Consider the following 21,524-nt stretch of genomic DNA (forward strand, 5'->3'; position numbering starts at 1 on the left):
TTAACTTATGGTGTAATTTTTAAAGGGTTAAAAAGTTATGTTTAAATTTTCTGTCATATCTAATAATGGTAAATTCTGAAATTCCTGTGGCCATAACACTCATGGCCCGCCCCAATCTCTTGTTCGCCGTGCAGGGTCGGTCATATCTCAGCACCTCATCGACTTCAACTATTGCTCTTAACTGATCCGTTAAAATCCGCCATCGTATTTTAAACCTTTTAAAATTAACCTTTGAGGCCTACCCCAGTTGCAGACTGTGTAACTAATTAAAGCTCCCTGGAGCATTTTGTAGTACTCGGCATGCTTGCACTTTTGGGGCCAGTCCACGCAATGTCCTGGTCAACATGAAAGCTGTACTACTTATTGTTTTTTGTATGCATTGTCAGTGTAGGTGTCATCATAAATAATATTCACCTGACTCGTAGTGCTCAAATCTCAACCACGAGCTTTCCAGTACAGAGATGGAGGTGTGTAGAACGCCTCAAGACCCCACAAGCAGTTGTCTTCGCTGGTAACACAACAAGCCCGTCACTGAGAGCAGGCCAGTGAGTTCTAGCGTATCCACGCAGGGGGAAGTCGAGCCTAGCTCCACATGGGTATTGTCACGGCCCTAGGACAGAGTCGGTAGCCGGGTCCACGTGTCCATCCACGTGGTGGCGCCCAAGGTCTACATGTACACCGATCAACCCCCCCCCCCCTCCCCCCAAACCAAAGACAAAACAATGAAAGAACAGTCTCAATGTCCAATTCAGTGTAACTTTATTTTGCAACAAGAAAATTCAATACTGTATTTAAGGGATAGGATGTAGGCATAAGGTTTGTGTTTGGTAGAGCAAATATTATGGCTCCCAGAATTGTCTAGCCACTATTGTGTTTCAGAGCATGTTGTGTGTACAGTTTCTAATACAACTTGAACAACAAAAACTGAACAAAAACTGAACACCATCAATATCCCAGCTGCCAAATTTTATTTCAAAAACATAAAAATAGCTGTCTTGTTTGTATTTACATGAAACTTGGCTAATTCAGGTCCACTACAAAATGACTATTAACTCATCACACACAGCGCTTTAACTGCTGTGGTGAAGTGATCTCGGCACTGCAAAGAGACGTGTCACACACCGTACATGCTGTCCCTCTTCTCTACAGCAGAGACCGGACTGTTCCACTACAGTCGACTACCCATGCACCAGCAGTCTCCATTGGCCATGCACATAGCGCAAGAGCCATCAGAAACACATCATAAAGTGCAACACACAGTGTTATACAAAAATATGTAGATTTTTTTGATCAACTTTAAATCTATCACGTTCACATATCACTTAAGAATTTTTATCCACACGGCACAATTTTGCTTTTCTTCTGCAAGTATCACAATTAAAATTGATGGACAACATATTGTTGTTAAAATATCTGTTAGTACATAGCTCCAATTTGTAGTATGATATTAAATAGGCTATCAAATATTGCACAGTAGTATACCTTTTCTTAAAAATAGTAGCAATACATTTTTAAACCAAACACTGCATTATTAAAAAGCGCACTGCCACAGAAAAACCAACATTTGTTATTACATACTTTGTATAAAATGAAATACAGATTGGTTTACTTAAACAAATCTTTAGCAGTGACATTTACTATACTTTGAAAAGTATATCAATCAAAACTCAAACACGAAATGTAAAGTACAAAATATCATACAGAAACAGGAAAAAGAACACACAACCACCCACAAAAAGAAATTGTATAATAACATACATTATCAGTCCATAAACATCACTTAAAATCATCTAGAACCATGGTATGAAAATTAATTGCTATAGAAAATTAATAAATTGTTGCATCAAGCTTTCAAAGAAATTTTCATCAGAGGCACTATTCCTAATAATAAAAACACCACTAAATAAAAATATATGGAATTAAGATTACCCCAGCTGCTTACAGATCACCCAGTATAATGGAACAAAATGTGATAACTGGCATAGTCATGCAATACCAAGAAACTAAAATACTTAACCAAGAAAACTAGGACATATTTGAATAAATAAAAAACACCAGATTGCTATCAAATTGTAATGAAAAATGTTTTAAATTTACAGAATTGAGATATTCAAAACTTACACAATATTTTAGGCAAGAAATTCTAAGAGCATATAAAATTATGGCTATGCATTTAAAATTTATTCAATAAATATTTTTTCACAACTTTAATGGAAAATATTAAAAACATTATTTCATGGCAGTTAGCAAAAAGCATAGACAACCAAAATGGTCACATAAACCTATCAGAGGCTTGTAGAACTGCCCGGAGGAAATAGTTGAGGGACGCCTTGACAGAGGGCGGGCAGACAGTGACGCAAGGTTACATTAACCCTCGAGAACGAGGCGCTTCAAGCAATTATCCAATAACTAAGAGGCTACAAACAAGGAAAATCTATTCGTATTTAGAGAAATTATCACAGCTGTGTTTAAAATACACTTGACATAAAGAAATAGAAGGTAACATATTTTAGATTATAAATATATCACAATTTGTTTTGCATTCAAAATGTACGAAAATTACTATAAACCAACTATGCAAAAAAATAATATATATATATTTTTAGTTTATTAAAATATTAAAATGTTCTAATTTATACAGTTGAAATGCAAAACAGCGTCTGTAAAGAAAAAAATTCATTAATGCTTTTTTTTTTTAAGAAAAATATGTACGTTTATTTAGACTTTTTGTTTAGTAATATTTTTATGCAGCAAAATCTTACCTTAGTTTTAGGACATCTGTAAGCACGTCCAGCCAGTTTGCTTGAATTGTATGTATCTACTTCCATGATTTTAGTTTTTGTTAACGAAGATAATACAGTTTAAAAATGAGATGTCATCCTTGAAGAGAGTGACAGCATGCGCAGATGCTAACAACAGCCTTGCAGCTGCCAATAGAACTACCAGTGGTAAATATTAATATCATACGAAAGGTTTATTCATATTTAAAACAAAATTTGCATCCGTTTACAAAATATGTCATAATTCTTGCTTTTTGCTTTTTTTGTGTGTTTTTATTTTATTTTAATTTTCTGTGCGAGAAAAATAACTGTTACAATTTTCACCGTCCAAAACTCGCGAAAGAATTATCTTTGCAATATCAAACTGGAATACACAGCAACTGTTCAACACTGTACAGAAATAAGTCAATTTATTTCCAAACATCTTTTTCAATAGGCCTGTGTCATGTCCACTACACATGTAAGTAAAATAATGTCCAAAAATGTTTATTCTATAGATATGCAATCATACATCACAATCCATTAAGAAAAAACATTACTATATGTCCTAAAATCTGTTATAATCTTAACAATATAAACATAACATTAACAACATACTGAAAAATTGGCATTAATAACAACAGTCGTGTGAAGATATCCAAAACTTACAATGAGACAAGGCTGGATTCCTTTCACCAATTATTTACACACTGAACAGATTACAAACAATTTCTATTTGTGGTATTCTAATATAGAATGCTTAAAAAGGAATACTCAGTGCAGTGTATTCCCACGTAATGATGTCCTGAGAACATGAACTTGACATCACCAATCCTGCAACATTAACTACTATTTCACTGCATTCTTAAATCAAATGCATATAATGAAATACTCCATGAATAATAAAATATATAAAAACTTCAATCAATTGCTATATGCTCAAGCTGTCAATGACTAAAATGGACCAAGTGTGGTTGCACACATTTAACATGAAAACATCAATAAGGCAACTCAGAAACATGACATGAATATTTATGGGGCTACGTATCCATCTTGCTTACAGATGACGCTTACATGCAGCTTGTTCACATATTGGCACCTTGTACATCAGCTTGCGTGGTATTATTGTCGTGTCCAAAGACAACTGGGCAAAATATGATAAGGTAGACACTGGATTGTAGGAATTTTCACAGTCTATTCCGTAGATAATTTATATTGACTTTGTGATGTTGTTAAACAATCTCTTACCCCACCATGACTCCAAGTCAAATGGCTTGAAATCTGGAAAAAAAAAACAACTATCATTGCAATTTTTGTTATGCCAAATTTCTTTACATCTTCTTCACGAAGATTAGACCCACCTCTTGTTACAACACAGACAATATAATAACTACAATAACCAACTATATGTACCAAGGAATGAAAAAAACCAATCCTAGAAAACAATCTATGTTAAAATATTTTTTGAGTAGTAAACAAATTGATAATTGCTATAATGTTAGTTGCATTAACACTTGGTGTGCATATGGTGACTGATGAAAGATAAGTTGGAAATATTAACAGAAAAGTTAATCAGTATTAACAATCAACATGCTGAATTATATGTAAAATTATAGAAAAGCCTTATACACAGTAACTAACAAATTAATGTGATGACTAAATACAACAGTAGTATGTAAAAGGGGTAAGAAAGTACTGAAGTCACCTCCAGTGCTCCCTCTGGTTGCTTAGGCCGTTATTACCAATTGCTATCTTTACGCCCCAAGAGCGAAGAAAACACGTAAGGGATAGTGCAAGTGAGCATCAACGACCTCGCGGTCGATTGGTCGACTGCCGCCTACACGGCTATCGGGTGTTGTGCGTGTGTACACCCACCTTTAGCACCTGTATCAATCAACCAACTGCTTTCTTACAGAACTTTATATATTTTCTAAGTATTTTATTGCGAAAAATGTAATAACAATACCTTGTATTACAATTTATATAAACCTTATTCACCGTGCGCCCACGTCTAAGAGCTCGACCTGAGTTTTCCCCACCCACGACACGTTTGCGCGGAGAGCGTGGCCCTGGTGGGGTCATGCCACTAGGGCACAAGTCTGTTGCATCAACCTGGCCCGCAGGCAAGTCGCCACACGCACCGCAGAGCACCAATTATGGTCGACATTGAATTCTACTGTCATAGTGTAAGTGACCGTCCTTTAACGGAACTTCAATCGTCGTCAGTAACGTGGTCGGGATATTTAGGTTTTCTTGGCAGTTGAAGGACCACGCGGTGGCCCCTCCTGGGGTGATACCTGTAAGTCGAGAACCATTTAAAATTACCCGCATTAGGCCATCAGTGGACCATAGTCTAAGCACGCAGATTCTCGCTAAGATCGGTACCGTTCGTCTATTTCATGTAGTGCTTCAGTGTAATGTACTCTCCTTCAGTTACCACCCCAACCACCGTGAACTGTGTTAACTTCCAACCATTCCGACGTGCTCCGCAGGCTGACCTCAACTAACCCGAACTAGTTACTAATCACAGTTCTCTCATCGTACGCCAGGTCATAAATGCATCCGTACTTACAGTGTGTTACGGGCTCTGACGCGTCACTTTCGCATCACGCCTTCTGTAAGCGCGTCCACCGTCACCCCTTACATTTTAAAAGCCATGACACATTACGACCGGAGAGGACTTAGGCACCCCATTGCTGTCATTTAAGCAACATCGCAGGCCAAGTACTAAGGTAGCACCATGAACAGAGCTATTCTCATTCGACATTAAAACAGGCTTCACCTAAACCATGTTCTTTCATCTACATAGTTAACCCTTGCTCCCTTAGCCACAGGGGCCAAGATCCACCACCCTGAGAACAAGCCAGGCACCACCATCACCGACCACCAGGGGAGCAACTACATATAACCGTCTTAACTTTATGTACAATGTAATACGCAAGACAATGAACATAAACCTTACTGGATAGAAAAATGACCTACGAAACAAGAGACCTATAATGTAATGTACAAGCAGCATTAGGGTCAGGTATAGATCAGTGGCTCAATGAAGCTAATTTACATTTTAATATATACAGTGTTAACTCTTTATAACGTCACTCAATTTAACGACAAACTCCTTAAAACGTCAAAATTTCTTGACTTTGGTTGGTTTACCTTGTTTACTATACAATAATACACTCTATATAGCGTCACACTCACTCTATTTAACGACAGCAATACGGCATTATAAATCATTTGGCAGTACTTTCTAAGTTGCCGAAGTTGATAAGAACTGCAGCTGTGTACGTTCTTTTATTTGCTGTTTTGTTGTGTATTATCTATGTAGCACGCGTTTACTTTGACAGACGTACCGGAGATTCTAAGAAATGTTGTCTTTTGTTTTTGTATGATGATCTTGCACATGTTTACCTAGGTCACTAGACTTTTGTCAAGTTGTTACACTTTATCTTTATCGCAGTTGCTTACAGACTTTCGAACTGTAAACATGGCGATTAAACGAAAATCTTTGTGTATTGATGAAAAAGTTGTATTAATACGCTCAATAGAGGCGGGAGAAAAGATCAGTGAATTTGGAAAACGCTTTGGATTTAGCAGCTCTACCGTGTCTACAATATGGAAAAACAAAGAAAAAATAACAGACTATATGCAATAAGTGTTGTATTTGTATGAATATTAATGTTCATAAAACGTGTACTATATTAGTAAATACATATTATTATAGAATAGTAAAATGATATCTTCTATTTCTCTCCATTTAACGACCACTCTCTATAACGCCGAAAAATGCTCAGTCCGTTAAGTGTCGTTATATAGAGTTTACACTGTATTTTTTTCTGCACATCTATATCATAAATTTAACAATGACACATTTGTCAGGTAAAATTTTAATGTTTTATTGTTTAGCATCCCAAGCCCTTACCCACATAACTTACAAAACATGTATGTAAATATTACTATGGTTTTTTTATTGGATTCAATAATAGTTGGTTAAATTGTTGGTATACTGTAAATAAAATTTGAGAGGTATTAGGTATTGTGTGTTAGCAATGAGTATTTATAACAATTTTTTACTATAGCTATTGGGATAGGGAATTTCGGTTTGGGAAAATTTTGGGGTGGAATAAATATGTCCCACCAAAAAACAGAACAATATTGGGAATTATCAGAAGTAATAAATTTCAAACATTTCCATACTATTTTAAACGAAAAATGACCTTTATTGTGTAGGCCCCAATCTAGTGATTATACATCAATAAAGACAGGGAATTTTCAAGGACCACAAAATAAGGCTAATCTTAATGAATTTTATGATGACAGCATAATTAAAACCAAAAGCTTAATTGGTTAAACAGTGATGAAATTAGCTCATATTTACACTTCTACTCAATGATTAACTCATTTTAGTTATTTATGACAAACCATACCTATCCTATTTAGCAATATTACAAACCTACACAGGGTGGCTATACAAATTCTCAAATGAAATTCCCTGAATTTTCCAGATTTTCCCTGACCAGATTATAATTTTCCCTGACCCTGATATTTCACTTTATCGCTACTTCACTTTTAAAAATTAATCATCTTTTTTTTTTAATGCAATTATTTAACAGACAAATGAATCAACAAAGATTGAACTTAATTTTATCATGGTAGGGCAATATAACTATATGTATTTCTAGTTGTTTACTATCCATGTACAAAACTCAGCGAGAGTAAAAACATTAAAGATTATGTAAGTAACCCATATAAATTGTAGCAGACAATTAAGTTACCAAAATAAAACAGAGTAATTCTAAAGAAGAGCCACTTTTCTGCAAAAATTATAATAAGAATTCCAAATTCTTCTTTTTTTACTTCCTGAGATGTTTTACAATTATTATCTACGAGGGCATTATGACATTACAAGTAGTTTACCAGTTATTAACCATTTAAAGAGTGGTTATGGTAAGTAAATTAAAGAAGAGTAAAATGGTTGGTTAGTGTTTAGGTAAGGTTAGTTTCATTAAAAACATTTAATAGTATGGATGATGGTTAAATTGTGTTAACTGTTGGTTAACTTCATTAAAAACACTATATTGTTAGTTTAAGTTAGCTACATTATATAGGTAGTGTCCTTAACAATTTTTAAGGATTTTTAATGTAGCTAACCTAAATTAACAGATAAATTTCCCAATATCATAATATTTGTAATATGTAACCTAACCTCACCACTTGCATCACAACACTCTCTTAAAGAATGATTGTAAAACATGTCAAGAAGTATATATATAAAAAAAAAGCAATGGAGTTTTTAATTAGTATTTTTTTGTTTACAGAAAAGTGGCTCACCTTTAAAATTATTCGAAAAGCCTCACATCCCTGATGTTTAGACCATAACCAAAAATATTTGATTCAACATAGACCTTAAAACCATAGTTCAACTGTCTATTAATTTTTTTTTTCCGGACTTGCATAATCAATCCAAATTATAAAAAGCATTTAAGGTTTCTGGTAAAAATAAATATAGCATTCTCGGTACTGTTATAGACGTACAACAGTTTTTTTCAGCACTATATTCTTGCCGCAAGAATACAATTGAAAGTTTCAATACTTCATAAAAATTCTTTAAGTACACTGTAAATATTAGGCAGTAAATATTTTATTTATGGATTAAATGTGAATAAAATGTTTATGTTGAAAAGGGGTAAAAAATTGTCCTGTATAAAAAATGACTACTGTACTGACGGAAGATGCTTTGTATTCTGCAGTGAAGGGCCATTAAAATTTCTGCCACAATCTTATTTTTTCCCCCCAGTCACATATATGCCAACTTTCTTCCCGTGTGATTTCCCATTTCCTCGTCCATTTGAATCATTTTAGTGGTTTTCAGCCGCCGTAGATAATCGAAACCGCAAACCCTCAACAATATTTGCAACATCTTTTTCTCAAATATATGCGCTTTCAAACCATATGCAAGATGCATATTGCCATTAAACCAACAGCAGGTTAACCAATGTTGGAGCTTGATTGAACTTATGCCATACAGCATTGCCTTGCAGTGTTGTTAAGTTTTGAATAAGCAGCACAGCATGCTTTTATACACACATTTTAAAATAAATTCTGCATGTATCATTAGGTGAATATGGAAATATGCAGACACAATTTTGAAAATGATACAGCTAACACATTTTTATAACAAATGGTCATTGAAGAAACCATTACAATGCTGAAACAAGCGTATCTCAAAAAATTCCCTGACCCATTAAAATATTCCCTGACTATTCCAAGTTTTCCCTCACATGTTTCAAATTCCCTGACTTTTCGCAGTTTTACCGGTTTGTGACTACCCTGATACAGTGAAATGTTCGAATTACTGTGATTTTGAATCAGCTGAATAATTGCTTTACTGAAACTGTGTCATAACATAAATACGTCTGTAATAATGTTAAGTTATCACATAACACAGCCTTTTTACAAGCACAAAATCACTAAATATGTTGATGGTAGCATTAAGACATTAAATAATTTCAAAATACAAAAAAAAAAAAAAAAAAAAAAAAAAAGAAATTTTTGACCATAAACTGTTCGGATTAGGAAGATTTTCAAATTAGCAAAATTCCACTGTATTTACAATGAATTTTCACTCAAATCTGGGACTTAGATTTACATTTATGTTTGTTGATTGTACTTTCAAGGTGCAAATTGCAATGTCTATAGTGTCATAGATAAATGCATCAAGTAAGCTACTATTGTGTGAATATGGTGATAGATCAATCAATTTAAACATTATTTCAACTATTGTGTTCACATTAGTTGGTGTATGATTCAAATGCTGAATACAGTCAAACCTCATTATTACAAACCTGAAGGGACCATAATTTTAGCACTTTGTAATAACGAGGGTTTGTATTAACCATACTACGTATTGGGATATCAAGACAAAAAAATTTATTAAACTTTAAATGCCTATATTTACAACCATAAAGAAAAATATATACACTGTTGGTAGTATAAGCTGGCTTCACTACATGCATAACAATTTGTAAACACTGAAGAAAACAAACACAATGCAATACTTACAGAATAAATCATAATACAAACTTCAATAAACTTGCATTCATGACAAATTTTCTATTCAAACATTTGGTTTAAAAAAGCATCAATTCTGGTTTGCACAATTTTTTTCTTATAGGCATTGTTTACCACATTACAAAGCTTATCAAAGGCCAGTACTGATCAAGTATTGGTTGAGCAGTCTGTATCCAATATTTAACTTTGGTCGTATCTACTGTTGCCGACTCCCCACACATAGTTTTGCCAACAAGATTGTTGCGATCCTTACACCGCTGTAGCCAACCACTGCTGAACTAGTCTCAAATTCCTAACCTCAATGCTAGGTAGTCTGCCTTCTTCTGAATCATAGGTCCAGAAATAGGCAAGTTTGCTGCACGCATTTCTTCAAACCACTGGAACAAGGTATCTTCCATTTCTTGATGTCTTGGGCCTCGCATTCTTTTTCTTATTGATAATTTGCACGAACTCGCAAAAGCCGATTAAATCTTTTCACTATTTTTTAGTATTGTCAACAACGACGATTGCGGGATGTTAAATTCTCTCGCAATTTCAGTTTTCGTTCTCTCTCCATTGTCTACTTCTTCGATAATTTTAACTTTAACTTGCAATGTAAGGTCGTTGCGTTTACGTTTCGCAGTCATTACAAAACAAAACACAATCAAAATTGAGGTTAAGACACACGTGCGTGAACAATGGAAAATATCAGAACTTTTTTTCATAGATTGTTTAAACTTCTACGTATGTACACTTCCGACGACTAATATTAATAAGGTATAGAGTACTTTCCTTTTCGTTTTCCGTTTACAACATGGCATCTTTTCTAGTTTAGTTACTAAAATCGCCACTAGAGTTGAACTTTTCCTCTTGTTTTTCGACCATTTTGCGCTGTAGGATACATACATATATCTTTGAAGACACGTTTGTTTACATGGCGGTTATGAAGACGTGATTTACTTTAGACTTCGGCTGTGAAATTCGTATTAATAGTTTTCTTATACACGTTAACAGCTACTTGAGGGATCAAAACAACTTCGTAATTCATATTAACCGTATTTCGTATTAAAAGTACTGAATAACATAGGAAAGCCTATCTTATTTTCTGGGACTGTGAAAGTACTTCGCATAAACGGGAATTTCGTACTAAGCGGATTCGTATTAATGAGGTTTTACTGTAAACTGCTTGTTTACGATCATGTCTATGAATATATTTTACACCAACCATTACAAGTTAGAGTTTGAACCACTACGGTACTTTTCAATTGTGTCTTCATTGAATCGATTAAGAGTGCCACTCTTTCTTTGAAAATAGTTTGTTGACAGCAAGTTTAGCACATTGTTATGACTCGCTCTGAGCACTCTGGCAAGCGGCTTCGAGGCTCGCCCTCAGTCAAACACGAGGTGTCAGCAATTTCAACACCGCCAGCGAAACAGCGACGCGAGTCGCCAAAGGCCGACCGCCGCTGCGAGAGAAAAGGGGACAACACGGAACATCAACGCGGCGCGGACAGAAGGATAAAAACTACAGCCACCGTCGAGAAGGGGCTTCTTCTGGTCACCGGCGACTGGACGGCTGAAGTCGTGACATCGGAACCACGGAGCGCTTTGGTCCTCGGCCGAGAACCTGCCGCGAGCGCGACGCAGCACAGCGTGGGTAAGGAACCTGCCGAGGTGTGGTAGCGAGGCTCCCTGACCAATGTCGGAATTAGGAGACAGCTAACACTGTAATAGTACGTGACAGTAAATCAAGTCTCTTTATTGAATTGTCTTTCATTCTTAGTCTTGAGCCCCCTATCATCCTGTCTTAGAATAGTCAAGAATTGAGATCATCTTCTAGTTGAATCATAACAATGGTGGAGGCGCCTTAAGTTTCCCACCTCTTGCTGCGAGCTACGAGTTTATCACCCCACCACCCACCCTTTTCCGTAATATTTTGTTTTACGGGTGTAGCCAGACCTATCACATCTATTAAATAGACATAGTGCTTATATAAAAATTGCATGATAACTAACCTCTTTTAATGCTGCCTTGCTTATACTAACTCTAGTATTAAGAGTGTAATTTGTTAGTAATGTTAATATATGGCGAATGACGAGGGACCACGACCTATTAAAAGTGCAGCCAAACGATTGTTTGAAACACTGTCAGCAAGCCCCGGCTCCAAGGCTAGCGCCTCGCAAGTACGGCTGAGTCAGGATACAAACATAAATGCCACACAGGATTTTAACTCGTTAGTCGCACGAACACAGCAGCTTGTTACCACTAATCCAGAGTTGGTACAACAGTTGGATCACACAGGGAGACGTATCACTGGAGCATTCCTCAGTAAACTTGTTTCACAAGGAGTAGAACCAACACAGAACACTGACATAGAGTATGACGACGTTCTTAACCAGATAGATTCAGGAAAGTCAACTGGGGAAGACAACGGTAGGATCGCTGTAGACATAAAGGACACACACATGGATACACACACATACGATAATAACATGGCACAGCAACCAATTAAAGTTTTCCTAGAGTCTCAAATACCTATAGGTACATTCGAAGGCAAAGCGTTCGAAGATATAGAAGAGTTCCTACACAATTACAATACAATTGGAGAAATCAACAGATGGACAGACCAGGACCGACTACAGTGGTTAGGACTATATTTACGAGGTACAGCCAAGAGGGCATATGAAAATTTACAGATAGCACAAGACTCACTCAGGACGTGGCAACAGACGGTCGAAAGATTAAAAGCCTTGTTTAAGCCGCCAGACAAAATTTATAGAAGCAGTCAAGAATTGCTTTCTCGAAGACAACAGACAGACGAGAGCAGTCTCTTGCATGTCGAAAATATAGTGTACCTAGCAAAACGCTATAAGGCAGATATGAAGGACGAAGAGATTTTGGACATTTTGTGGAAGTCACTTTTACCATCTGTCGTGGACAAGTTGATCTTGCAAAATATCCATACGTTAGATGACATGAAATCATCCTTGAGAAAAATAGAAATAGGAAATAGTAGATACAAAGCCAACATCGAAAACACAACACTTAATACAGAATCATTAGAAAAGGAAATAAGTAATTTAAAAGAAGAAATACGTAGTCTAACAATCAACAAAGCTAGCACAAAACACAACATACAGCAACAAGACACCCACGAAAAAACAAGAAAACCACAGGACAGGCCAAGGGAAGTAAGATACAGGGACAGGACATTTATAAACAATAGATCGGGATATAGAAGCAAACCTCCACAGTATGCTCTTAGTAATAGTTGCACACAGTGTCAGCATGCTCAACACTTTATGCGACAGACACATTACAGGCAGTCGCCGAGCCAAAATAACAGCGAGAGTCATAGAAGAGAGCAGCGTGCGAATTATGACAAAGCTGAGAATATACGAAGAACTGAAAAGAGAAATGAAGGTTTGAATGGGAGAACGTTCAATGAACGAAGACAGTACGAAAACAGACAATGGAAGAATAACAATGAAGATGATAGGAGCATGAGCAACATTCAAAAAACGAATATTGCAGGGAGTGAAACAGTGATTCCCGCACTCCCGAAGCAGAAAAAAAATAAACGGAAATCAATCAAGAATAAAAAGCAGTTACGCCGAAGTTAGCAAGCGAAATGATACGCCTGATAATAAATACATCTCGCTGTATAGAAACCAATATAGAGCAATTATTAAAAAGACGCCTAAAAGAACAGAATACGAAGAGCCAAGGTGTGAAATAAAAATTTCAAGAACTTCAATAGCACAAGAGAAACAACACTGTGAACGTGCAACTAGGAAAAAGTCAAAGGATAAGGAAGGTCAAGAAATTAATGGTCAAGAGCAAACGGGAAATTATAACCAAGACACAGAACAACAAGACGGAATAAATGTAACAGAGAACGACAGATTTAAGAAAGTCGCACAGGTAAAAGGACCAAACAAATTCCGAGATACATTTTACACAGGACATCATTTAGATAAATGTCCATTATTTACCAATCAAGATTTTGCATGGCACACTAATGTGTCAGAAAGGTTCAAGGAATTTCAACGTAAGTTTGGTTTGCAAAAGAAACAACCCGACTTGCCGTGGAGAGAGAACAATACACACAGGAAGTATCGCAGCAAACTTGATGACGCGGCGACAGCAGGCGCGCGTGTGCCGCTACAAATGCAGAGTAAGCAGGGAGGCGACGTAGCTGACAAACAAGGTCGTGACGAGAAAGGAAGAGAATCAGCTGACCACATGCGGGAAAAAAATAACAAGACACGAAGAACGCACAAGGTCGCTGTCAAGATAGGAGAGGCCACTAGAATTGCATTAATAGACACAGGAAGTATGCGCAGTTGCATTGCGTCTACTATCGTCACCAACCAACCACTAGAACCATTGAAAGAAAAAATCACACTTGTGGGAGTCACAGAATTACTCCCGACTCCGACACACCAGGTGAACTTAAAATTTAGTATACAAGGATATTCATATACACATACATTCCTGGTAATCGAACATTTAAGTTTAGATATAATACTTGGGTGTGACTTTCTACAAAAGTACAACGTGGTCCCATTTATGAAAGAAGGCATAATTGTCATGGAAACAGCAAAATCCCAGAAAATGATTCAATTAGAAATGATAAATGAAAACTTCCAAACATATGCAGGTTCGATTCAAGAATTTACTCGTAAAATAGAAGAAATGCAGGACGAACAAGCGAAGTAGCCATATGAAGGAATAAATAAAAAGTAATCTCAGCAGGAACAAGCAAAGTTACGACGACTTATTAAAGAAAACGAAGATCGCTTTGCATTCAAAATACAAGATATAACAGAAACTAAAAATTATCAAATAAAAGTCGAACTGACAACAGACAAACCGATCTACACAAGACCATACAGAATCGCGCCAAAAGTTAGAGAAGCTTTAATGGCACAGGTGCAGCAAATGGAGGCAGCCGGAATTATCGAGAGGTCGGACAGTGCGTACGCAGCTCCATCACTGGTGATACAGAAGAAGAACGGAGGAATACGCTTCTTAACAGACTTTCGTCTCTTAAATAACTACGTCAAGAGAATGTCATATCCTTCACCACGAATGGACGATATATTACAGACGTTACAGAACTCGCGATACATAACATCACTGGACCTATTTTCAGGATTTTACGCTATACCCGTAAGGAAGGAAGACAGACATAAGTTAGCCTTCACTATTGACAAAATAGGGTTATACCACTACAATAGAAGGCCAATGGGACTTTCAAACTCACCAGGTTATTTTCAAGAGTTTATAGATATTTTATTAGGACCACTGAGGTGGCACTCTGTGATAGCATACGCCGACAACATTTTTGTAATGGGAGACTCATTCGAGGAACATCTACAAAATTTACAGGCTACGGCAGTTTCACGTAAAAGTCAACCCTGCAAAGTGCAAATTTGCACAGGATGAAATAAAAATATTGGGACATTGTATAACACCGAATGGAATAAAACCAGATACAGACAAGGTGGAAGCTATAAACCGTATGACACAACCAAAAAACATTAAGCAGTTACGGTCATTTCTGGGCATGACTTCATACTTAAGGAGATATATCAAAAACTACGCAACAGTGGCAGAACCATTAATAGAGCTTACAAAAAAACAAACGAACCTCCATTTGGGGGTAAAACAGCAAACTGCTTTCCAACAGTTAAAACAGGCAGTCTCGGAAGTACCACTATTAGAAAAATTTGTTGAAAACAGAGGAACAATTTTAGCATGTGACGCATCCCAAACGGCAATAGGTGCAATCTTAATGCAAAAGGATGAACGCGGAAACCATCAAATTATAGCTTATGCATCAAGGAAACTGATATCCAATGAAACTCGCTGGTCAACAACAGAACGAAAATTAGGCACTATAAAATATTTCTGCCATCTGTTTAAGCAATATTTATATGGCAGACATTTTATTATTGAGACAGACCATGCTAGCCTGAGATACTTAAGAAGCATGGCGGAACACAATACGCGAATACAAAAATTTGCCACATCAGTTGCTGAGTTCGACTTCGAAGCAAAAATAGTGAAAGGTGCGAACAATAAAATTCCAGACGCTCTATCACGTGTACCGACGACAGATGAGCAATACATAAATAAGCGCGTAGGAAACAAGGAATATATAGTAAAAGCATGTCACGCTCGAGGTAATTCAATTTTTCACTCTCTTGCTGACGCAATATTTCCGGAAGAAAATAAGGAAAGTGAGATACAAACAACCATTGCTAAACACATCCACAAAAACTGGAATGATTACAAAACCGTTTACGAAAATCTGGGTAGCCCTATATTGAACAAAGAAAAAATTCTACTAATAAACATGAGTAAGGACGAGGTATTAAGTGAGCCTATATTACACGCAGCCGTGGAAATTTATCAGATAAATATTAAGATAATTGATATAGAAACAGGTCAAGAGAAAACATTCAAAACTAAAATGCCTACTCAAACAATAGTGCTACTCAAACATAACAAACATAATAAATAAGTATTTGAAACAGTAGTGTTAAACTCCAGGTACGATATAGGTACTGAACGAGATGAAGAATCACTGTTTTCAGTGAACGACATTGTAAACACATCACCCTTCCAAGGAGAATATAGCGAAGACCCTCATATTCAAAAATTAAAAGTAGCCCTTACAGACCCGGAACATGCGGAGGGAAAATACATCTAATTAGCTCGACGTTATGGAATGAAAAATAATGGGGAAATATATTATAAATTAAATACACTGGGAGGAGAAATTCATCTGACACTAGTCCCTAAAAATTTTCAACGGGAAATTATACAAGCCCACCATGATGCACTTTTAGGAGGCAGCCATTTCGGCATATTTAAGACAATTGCAAAAATACGCCAGGCATATTATTGGGATACAATGAGTAAGGACGTAACAAATTATGTCAAATCATGTGAAATATGTCAAAGAGCTAAACAAGGGTGTGAAAAACCATCGGGTCAATTGCAACCAATTGAACCGCTACCAATATTTAAACAGTGGGCACTGGATGCTAAAGGTCCACTTACTTGTACCAGGAATGGCAACAAATATATTCTTAATATGACAGAATATGCGTCAAGATTTGTAGTTGCTAAGGCAGTACCAAGAATGGACGCCGAGACCTGTGCAAAATTTATCAAGGACGTTATTCTACGTTTTGGATTCCAGACAGGCTGCTGACGGACAGAGGAACGTCATTTAATAACGAGTTAGTAACAAAACTTTTACAAAAACTGCAGATCAAGAAGTTCCAGACAACAAGTTTCAATCCCTGTTGTAATGGATTGGTGGAATCTATTAACCGTGTAATTGGAGAACAACTGACAATATGGGCAGCTGAAGACCCCCGCGGATGGGATGAATATCTCCAATACATAATTTTTAACTATAACACGACAGTAAATTCCAGCAGTAAATACACACCCTTTTTCCTTGTACACGGGGTTGAGGCCATGCAACCATCACACGCTGTGCTTGGGAAATTTCCACGTCGGCCGGTAGATTGGGAAAAACACTTACGTAGTGATAGAGAGCAGGCAAAAATAAATATCATGCACAGTCAAAAAACACAGGAAACCAATTTTAATAAGAAATTTAAAGTAAATACAAACAAGGAAGGTGATTCCGTTTGGCTTAGACGTAAAGCTCGGCATAAGTCATTATCATTTAAATACATAGGTCCTTTCCAGGTTGTCAAGGTGTTGGGGCCAGCGACAGTAGTGTTGAGAATGAAGAAAGGTAATAAAATGTTCAACGACACGGAGTCAACACGTCATTTAAAGCGAGCATACATAAACCAACAGTTCGTAATGCTATCAGAGTGATAAGGCACGGCCTAGTAATAAGAATATCAATAACAATAAGACAGTAAGGCAAGAAAAATATATAGGATACTGATACAGCATGTATGAACCTAATGGCATGTTTTGTATTACAGGGGGAGGAGCCAATCATGGAGTTCTTTCAGGGAATTTGGCATCTATTAATACTCAGCATGTTTGCAGTCAGTGTCATCAGTAACAATATGCCTAGCTGTCGTACACATGCGGGTGTGTATTGGCTGGAGAAAAAAAAAGAAAAGAAAAAAAGGCGTAATTACATATGAGGAATCGATTCCCTTGCTATATAAAATTCCATTTTCACCATCTAGTGATAGCAAGGTAATAGACGAATGGGAGAACAAGACTTGTTCCATGATACAAACGTTTATGTAGCAAAGCACAAGTATTAAAAATATTAATTAAGGGAAGAAATTAGACGTTAAGCCTAACTGTAATTACATCTCCGCAACCAATAGACACCGCAAAAAATAGAGAGAGAAAAAAATAAGAGTAAGTATAAGGATACGACAAAGCCGCAAACCCGTTCCAACCTTCTAGGAAACAAGCAGCCAAGGTACAAGTCTCTATGGAAAAAAAAAACACCTATATAGGTGCAGGTAAAATAGTTAATATCAACCTTATCCTATAAAATTCCCTCACCATGGTACCAATTTTCACTCCCGGAAGTTTACGTTATGTAGCGCTACAGTGGACAAGAGTTAAGGGTCGACCCGTTTTTGTACTGTCGCCCTACCGGTCCCTGCTACGATGTTGCCGCTGCTGAGGGCGCCAACTAGCCTAAGTTTAGACCCTGTGGGCCAGTTCACAGGTAGAGCGGAGATTCTCGGGGTCGTGACGTCGCCACGTGGCTGGCAGGGAGCTGGATCGGTAGAGGTGGTGGTCCGGTGAGGGTAGAGCTGCTCAGTTCCCGGCGGAACTGTTCACTTGCGGGCGCGACACACAACTTGCCTGGTCCAGGTCTGAAGCTCGACTGCCTGCATTCCGCATCGCTGCGCGTCACCCGGAGCCCGCTTCCCGCAAAAACGTCCCAAGCGCAGCAGGACTCCTCAAGCCGCGAACTACCCCCCCCACCCTAGTGAGGCGACGAGGGAACATAACGACCTGTGCGAGCGAAGGGAGCACTTGGAACGACGTCAGTACAATAAAATAATGGTATAAATCTTGTAGATAAGTGTCCATGTAAATAATTTACTGAGATATAGGATATAAGGAGTATTTGAATAAAATAAATTATGATATTATTAATAGTTAATACAATAAATTATAACTTATAGCTTATAAATAGAAGGATGGCATATGCTATAGATAGTAAGGAAATGTTATTAATTAGATATAAGATAAAGACATATTACATATGTATGTGTATACGAATTAAAGATATATATTGTAAATAAAATTAATTAAAAAGTACTAAAAGCTTAACTAATAAAATGCAAGTCTCTAAGAAGAAAAAAAAAGGACTTTAAAATATCACATAATTGAAAGCCTTAATTATGCATGAGTGGGTTATTTTGAAGACTAATTTGATTGTAAACGAATGTAAGGTGATGTATTTATAAAATAAAGACAAATAAATATTGAGATACCACGGAAAAAGAAAAAAAAAATCTAGTTACAATACATATAGTAAGAATATGTTCATATAAATTGTATTGATATAGTTATACTACAACTAACATGTATCAAGTTGTTAACATGTTGCTTATATTAAATTGTGTTGTGTTATGTAATGTCGGTTGTAAAGAATCAATGTAATCACAAATCAGAGTACAAAATAGAAAAGTTATAACAACTATAGAAAGTCTCGCTGTCACACCATGTCAGGACAGCGAGTCGATCAGCGTAACCGACCGCGAGAGAAGAAAGGACACGCGGCGCTCCGAGCGTGGAGGCACCTACAGGAAGATCGGGTCCGCGGCCAATGCATCAAGACACCTGGATTCCCGCTTCAAGATACAGTTACCAGTGTCCTCTTGAACTAGGCTGAGGACAGCCTCTTAATTCAACCAGGGAGAGAGTGTTATGACTCGCTCTGAGCACTCTGGCAAGCGGCTTCGAGGCTCGCCCTCAGTCAAACACGAGGTGTGCCCTCAGTCAAACACGAGGTGTCAGCAATTTCAACACCGCCAGCGAAACAGCGGCGCGGGTCGCCGAAGGCCGACCGCCGCTGCGAGAGAAAAGGGGACAACACGGAACATCAACGCGGCGCGGACAGAAGGATAAAAACGACAGCCACCGTCGAGAAGGGGCTTCTTCTGGTCACCGGCGACTGGACGGCTGAAGTCGTGACATCGGAACCACGGAGCGCTTTGGTCCTCGGCCGAGAACCTGCCGCGAGCGCGACGCAGCACAGCGTGGGTAAGGAACCTGCCGAGGTGTGGTAGCGAGGCTCCCTGACCAATGTCGGAATTAGGAGACAGCTAACACTGTAATAGTACGTGACAGTAAATCAAGTCTCTTTATTGAATTGTCTTTCATTCTTAGTCTTGAGCCCCCTATCATCCTGTCTTAGAATAGTCAAGAATTGAGATCATCTTCTAGTTGAATCATAACAACATGCACATGTATACAATAGGAATAAAAATGGGAAATGGAAAAAAGTAATTTTCCACTCAACATTTTTGGAAAAACATGTTCCTGGTTTTTCGGGAAAAACCTAGTTACTACCGAGAACATATTTTTTTAAAAACTTATATTATTAAGTATTTATGATCATTTACTTTATTTTACTCTGTGAAACCACTGAAGGCTGTTTTTAATAAATTTTTGTTTGTTGGTTAAGTTGGTTATTTAGGTATCATTTGCTATTGTTCTTTATCTGGTAGCAAGATGGTGCAATATTTCTGTAAATTACTTCAGTATAATAATAAAAGCAGTATTGGAACAAGGGCTCATGTTTTACATGAGTTGTGTTCAATATTCAAGTTTTTATATTGTAAAGTGTGTTGTTTTTGTTTGAAATTATTAAAGATCCTTTGTGATTAACTCACAATTTCACTTCCCTCGAGAGAGGAAGTGAACTTGTTGGTATCTATTATTAATTAACACTTGGAAGTCAACAGTAACAGTAACAGTTTGAATGGGAGCTCACTAATTAATATATGAAATTGTTGCAGGTAATATTCATGCCTGTGGTCCAGACCACGCTGTTGGACATTTTTTGAACATTAGTTTTAATTAGAATATTCCATCTCAGATGGCAGCATTGGCTCCAGAAGAGCTTTTTTGATATTTGGTGGTTTCGCCAATAGTCTTTCTACCATTTTTACCAGAGTTACAAGCAATTATTGGGATTTATTAAAGTCTAGAACAGGAATATCAACCATTCAGTAAATGTTATTTCCAAAAGATGAATTGTTTTGTTTGAGCCAGTGAAGTTGAGTTTTCTGCAGACTTGGTTTTTGTCACGTAAAGTTTCTTGGTCTGAAGCAGGCCGCCACTATGTTATGTGAATTTTCAATCCGAGAAAAAAAAGTTAAAATCTGTAAACATTTCTGAGAGAGTTTATTTCTTTCATAAATCACAGATAGTAATATTTGATGAATCTTTAACATTTATATATATTAGAACCAGAAAAATATTTAAAGATTTTTATTTACATAACAGTAGCTGAATGTTGTCAGCCCGGTACTGTCTAGACTGTTACAATTGCTAAACATGTTATTTTCTTATACAAAAAGTTCAAACAAAACTATTGGCTATTATCTAACTTATACTTCACCCACCAATTAAAAAAAAAATTAATCACTAGAATAGTTAAAATTTTGCATAGGAGGCTATAAACATGGCTTCCATGAAAACTGTGAGTAAAATTAGCAGTCTGCA

The 21,524-nt window shown here is 36.9% G+C and overlaps 1 protein-coding gene across 2 annotated transcripts in view; it reads right to left on the reverse strand.

Moving 5' to 3' along the window:
• Positions 1 to 951: 951 nt before the first annotated feature.
• Positions 952 to 21,524, reverse strand: part of LOC134527283 (MAPK regulated corepressor interacting protein 2-like) — an 82,876-nt gene continuing 62,303 nt past the window's right edge. For both annotated transcript variants that reach the window (XM_063359822.1, XM_063359823.1), the window contains exon 6: positions 952 to 4,040. In XM_063359822.1, coding sequence (XP_063215892.1) covers positions 3,970 to 4,040 — 71 coding nt within the window. In that variant the 3' untranslated portion in view covers positions 952 to 3,969. The remainder of the gene's footprint in view (positions 4,041 to 21,524) is intronic.

The sequence above is a fragment of the Bacillus rossius genome, chromosome 1 (assembly GCF_032445375.1).
Source record: "Bacillus rossius redtenbacheri isolate Brsri chromosome 1, Brsri_v3, whole genome shotgun sequence".
NCBI classification, from domain to species: domain Eukaryota; kingdom Metazoa; phylum Arthropoda; class Insecta; order Phasmatodea; family Bacillidae; genus Bacillus; species Bacillus rossius.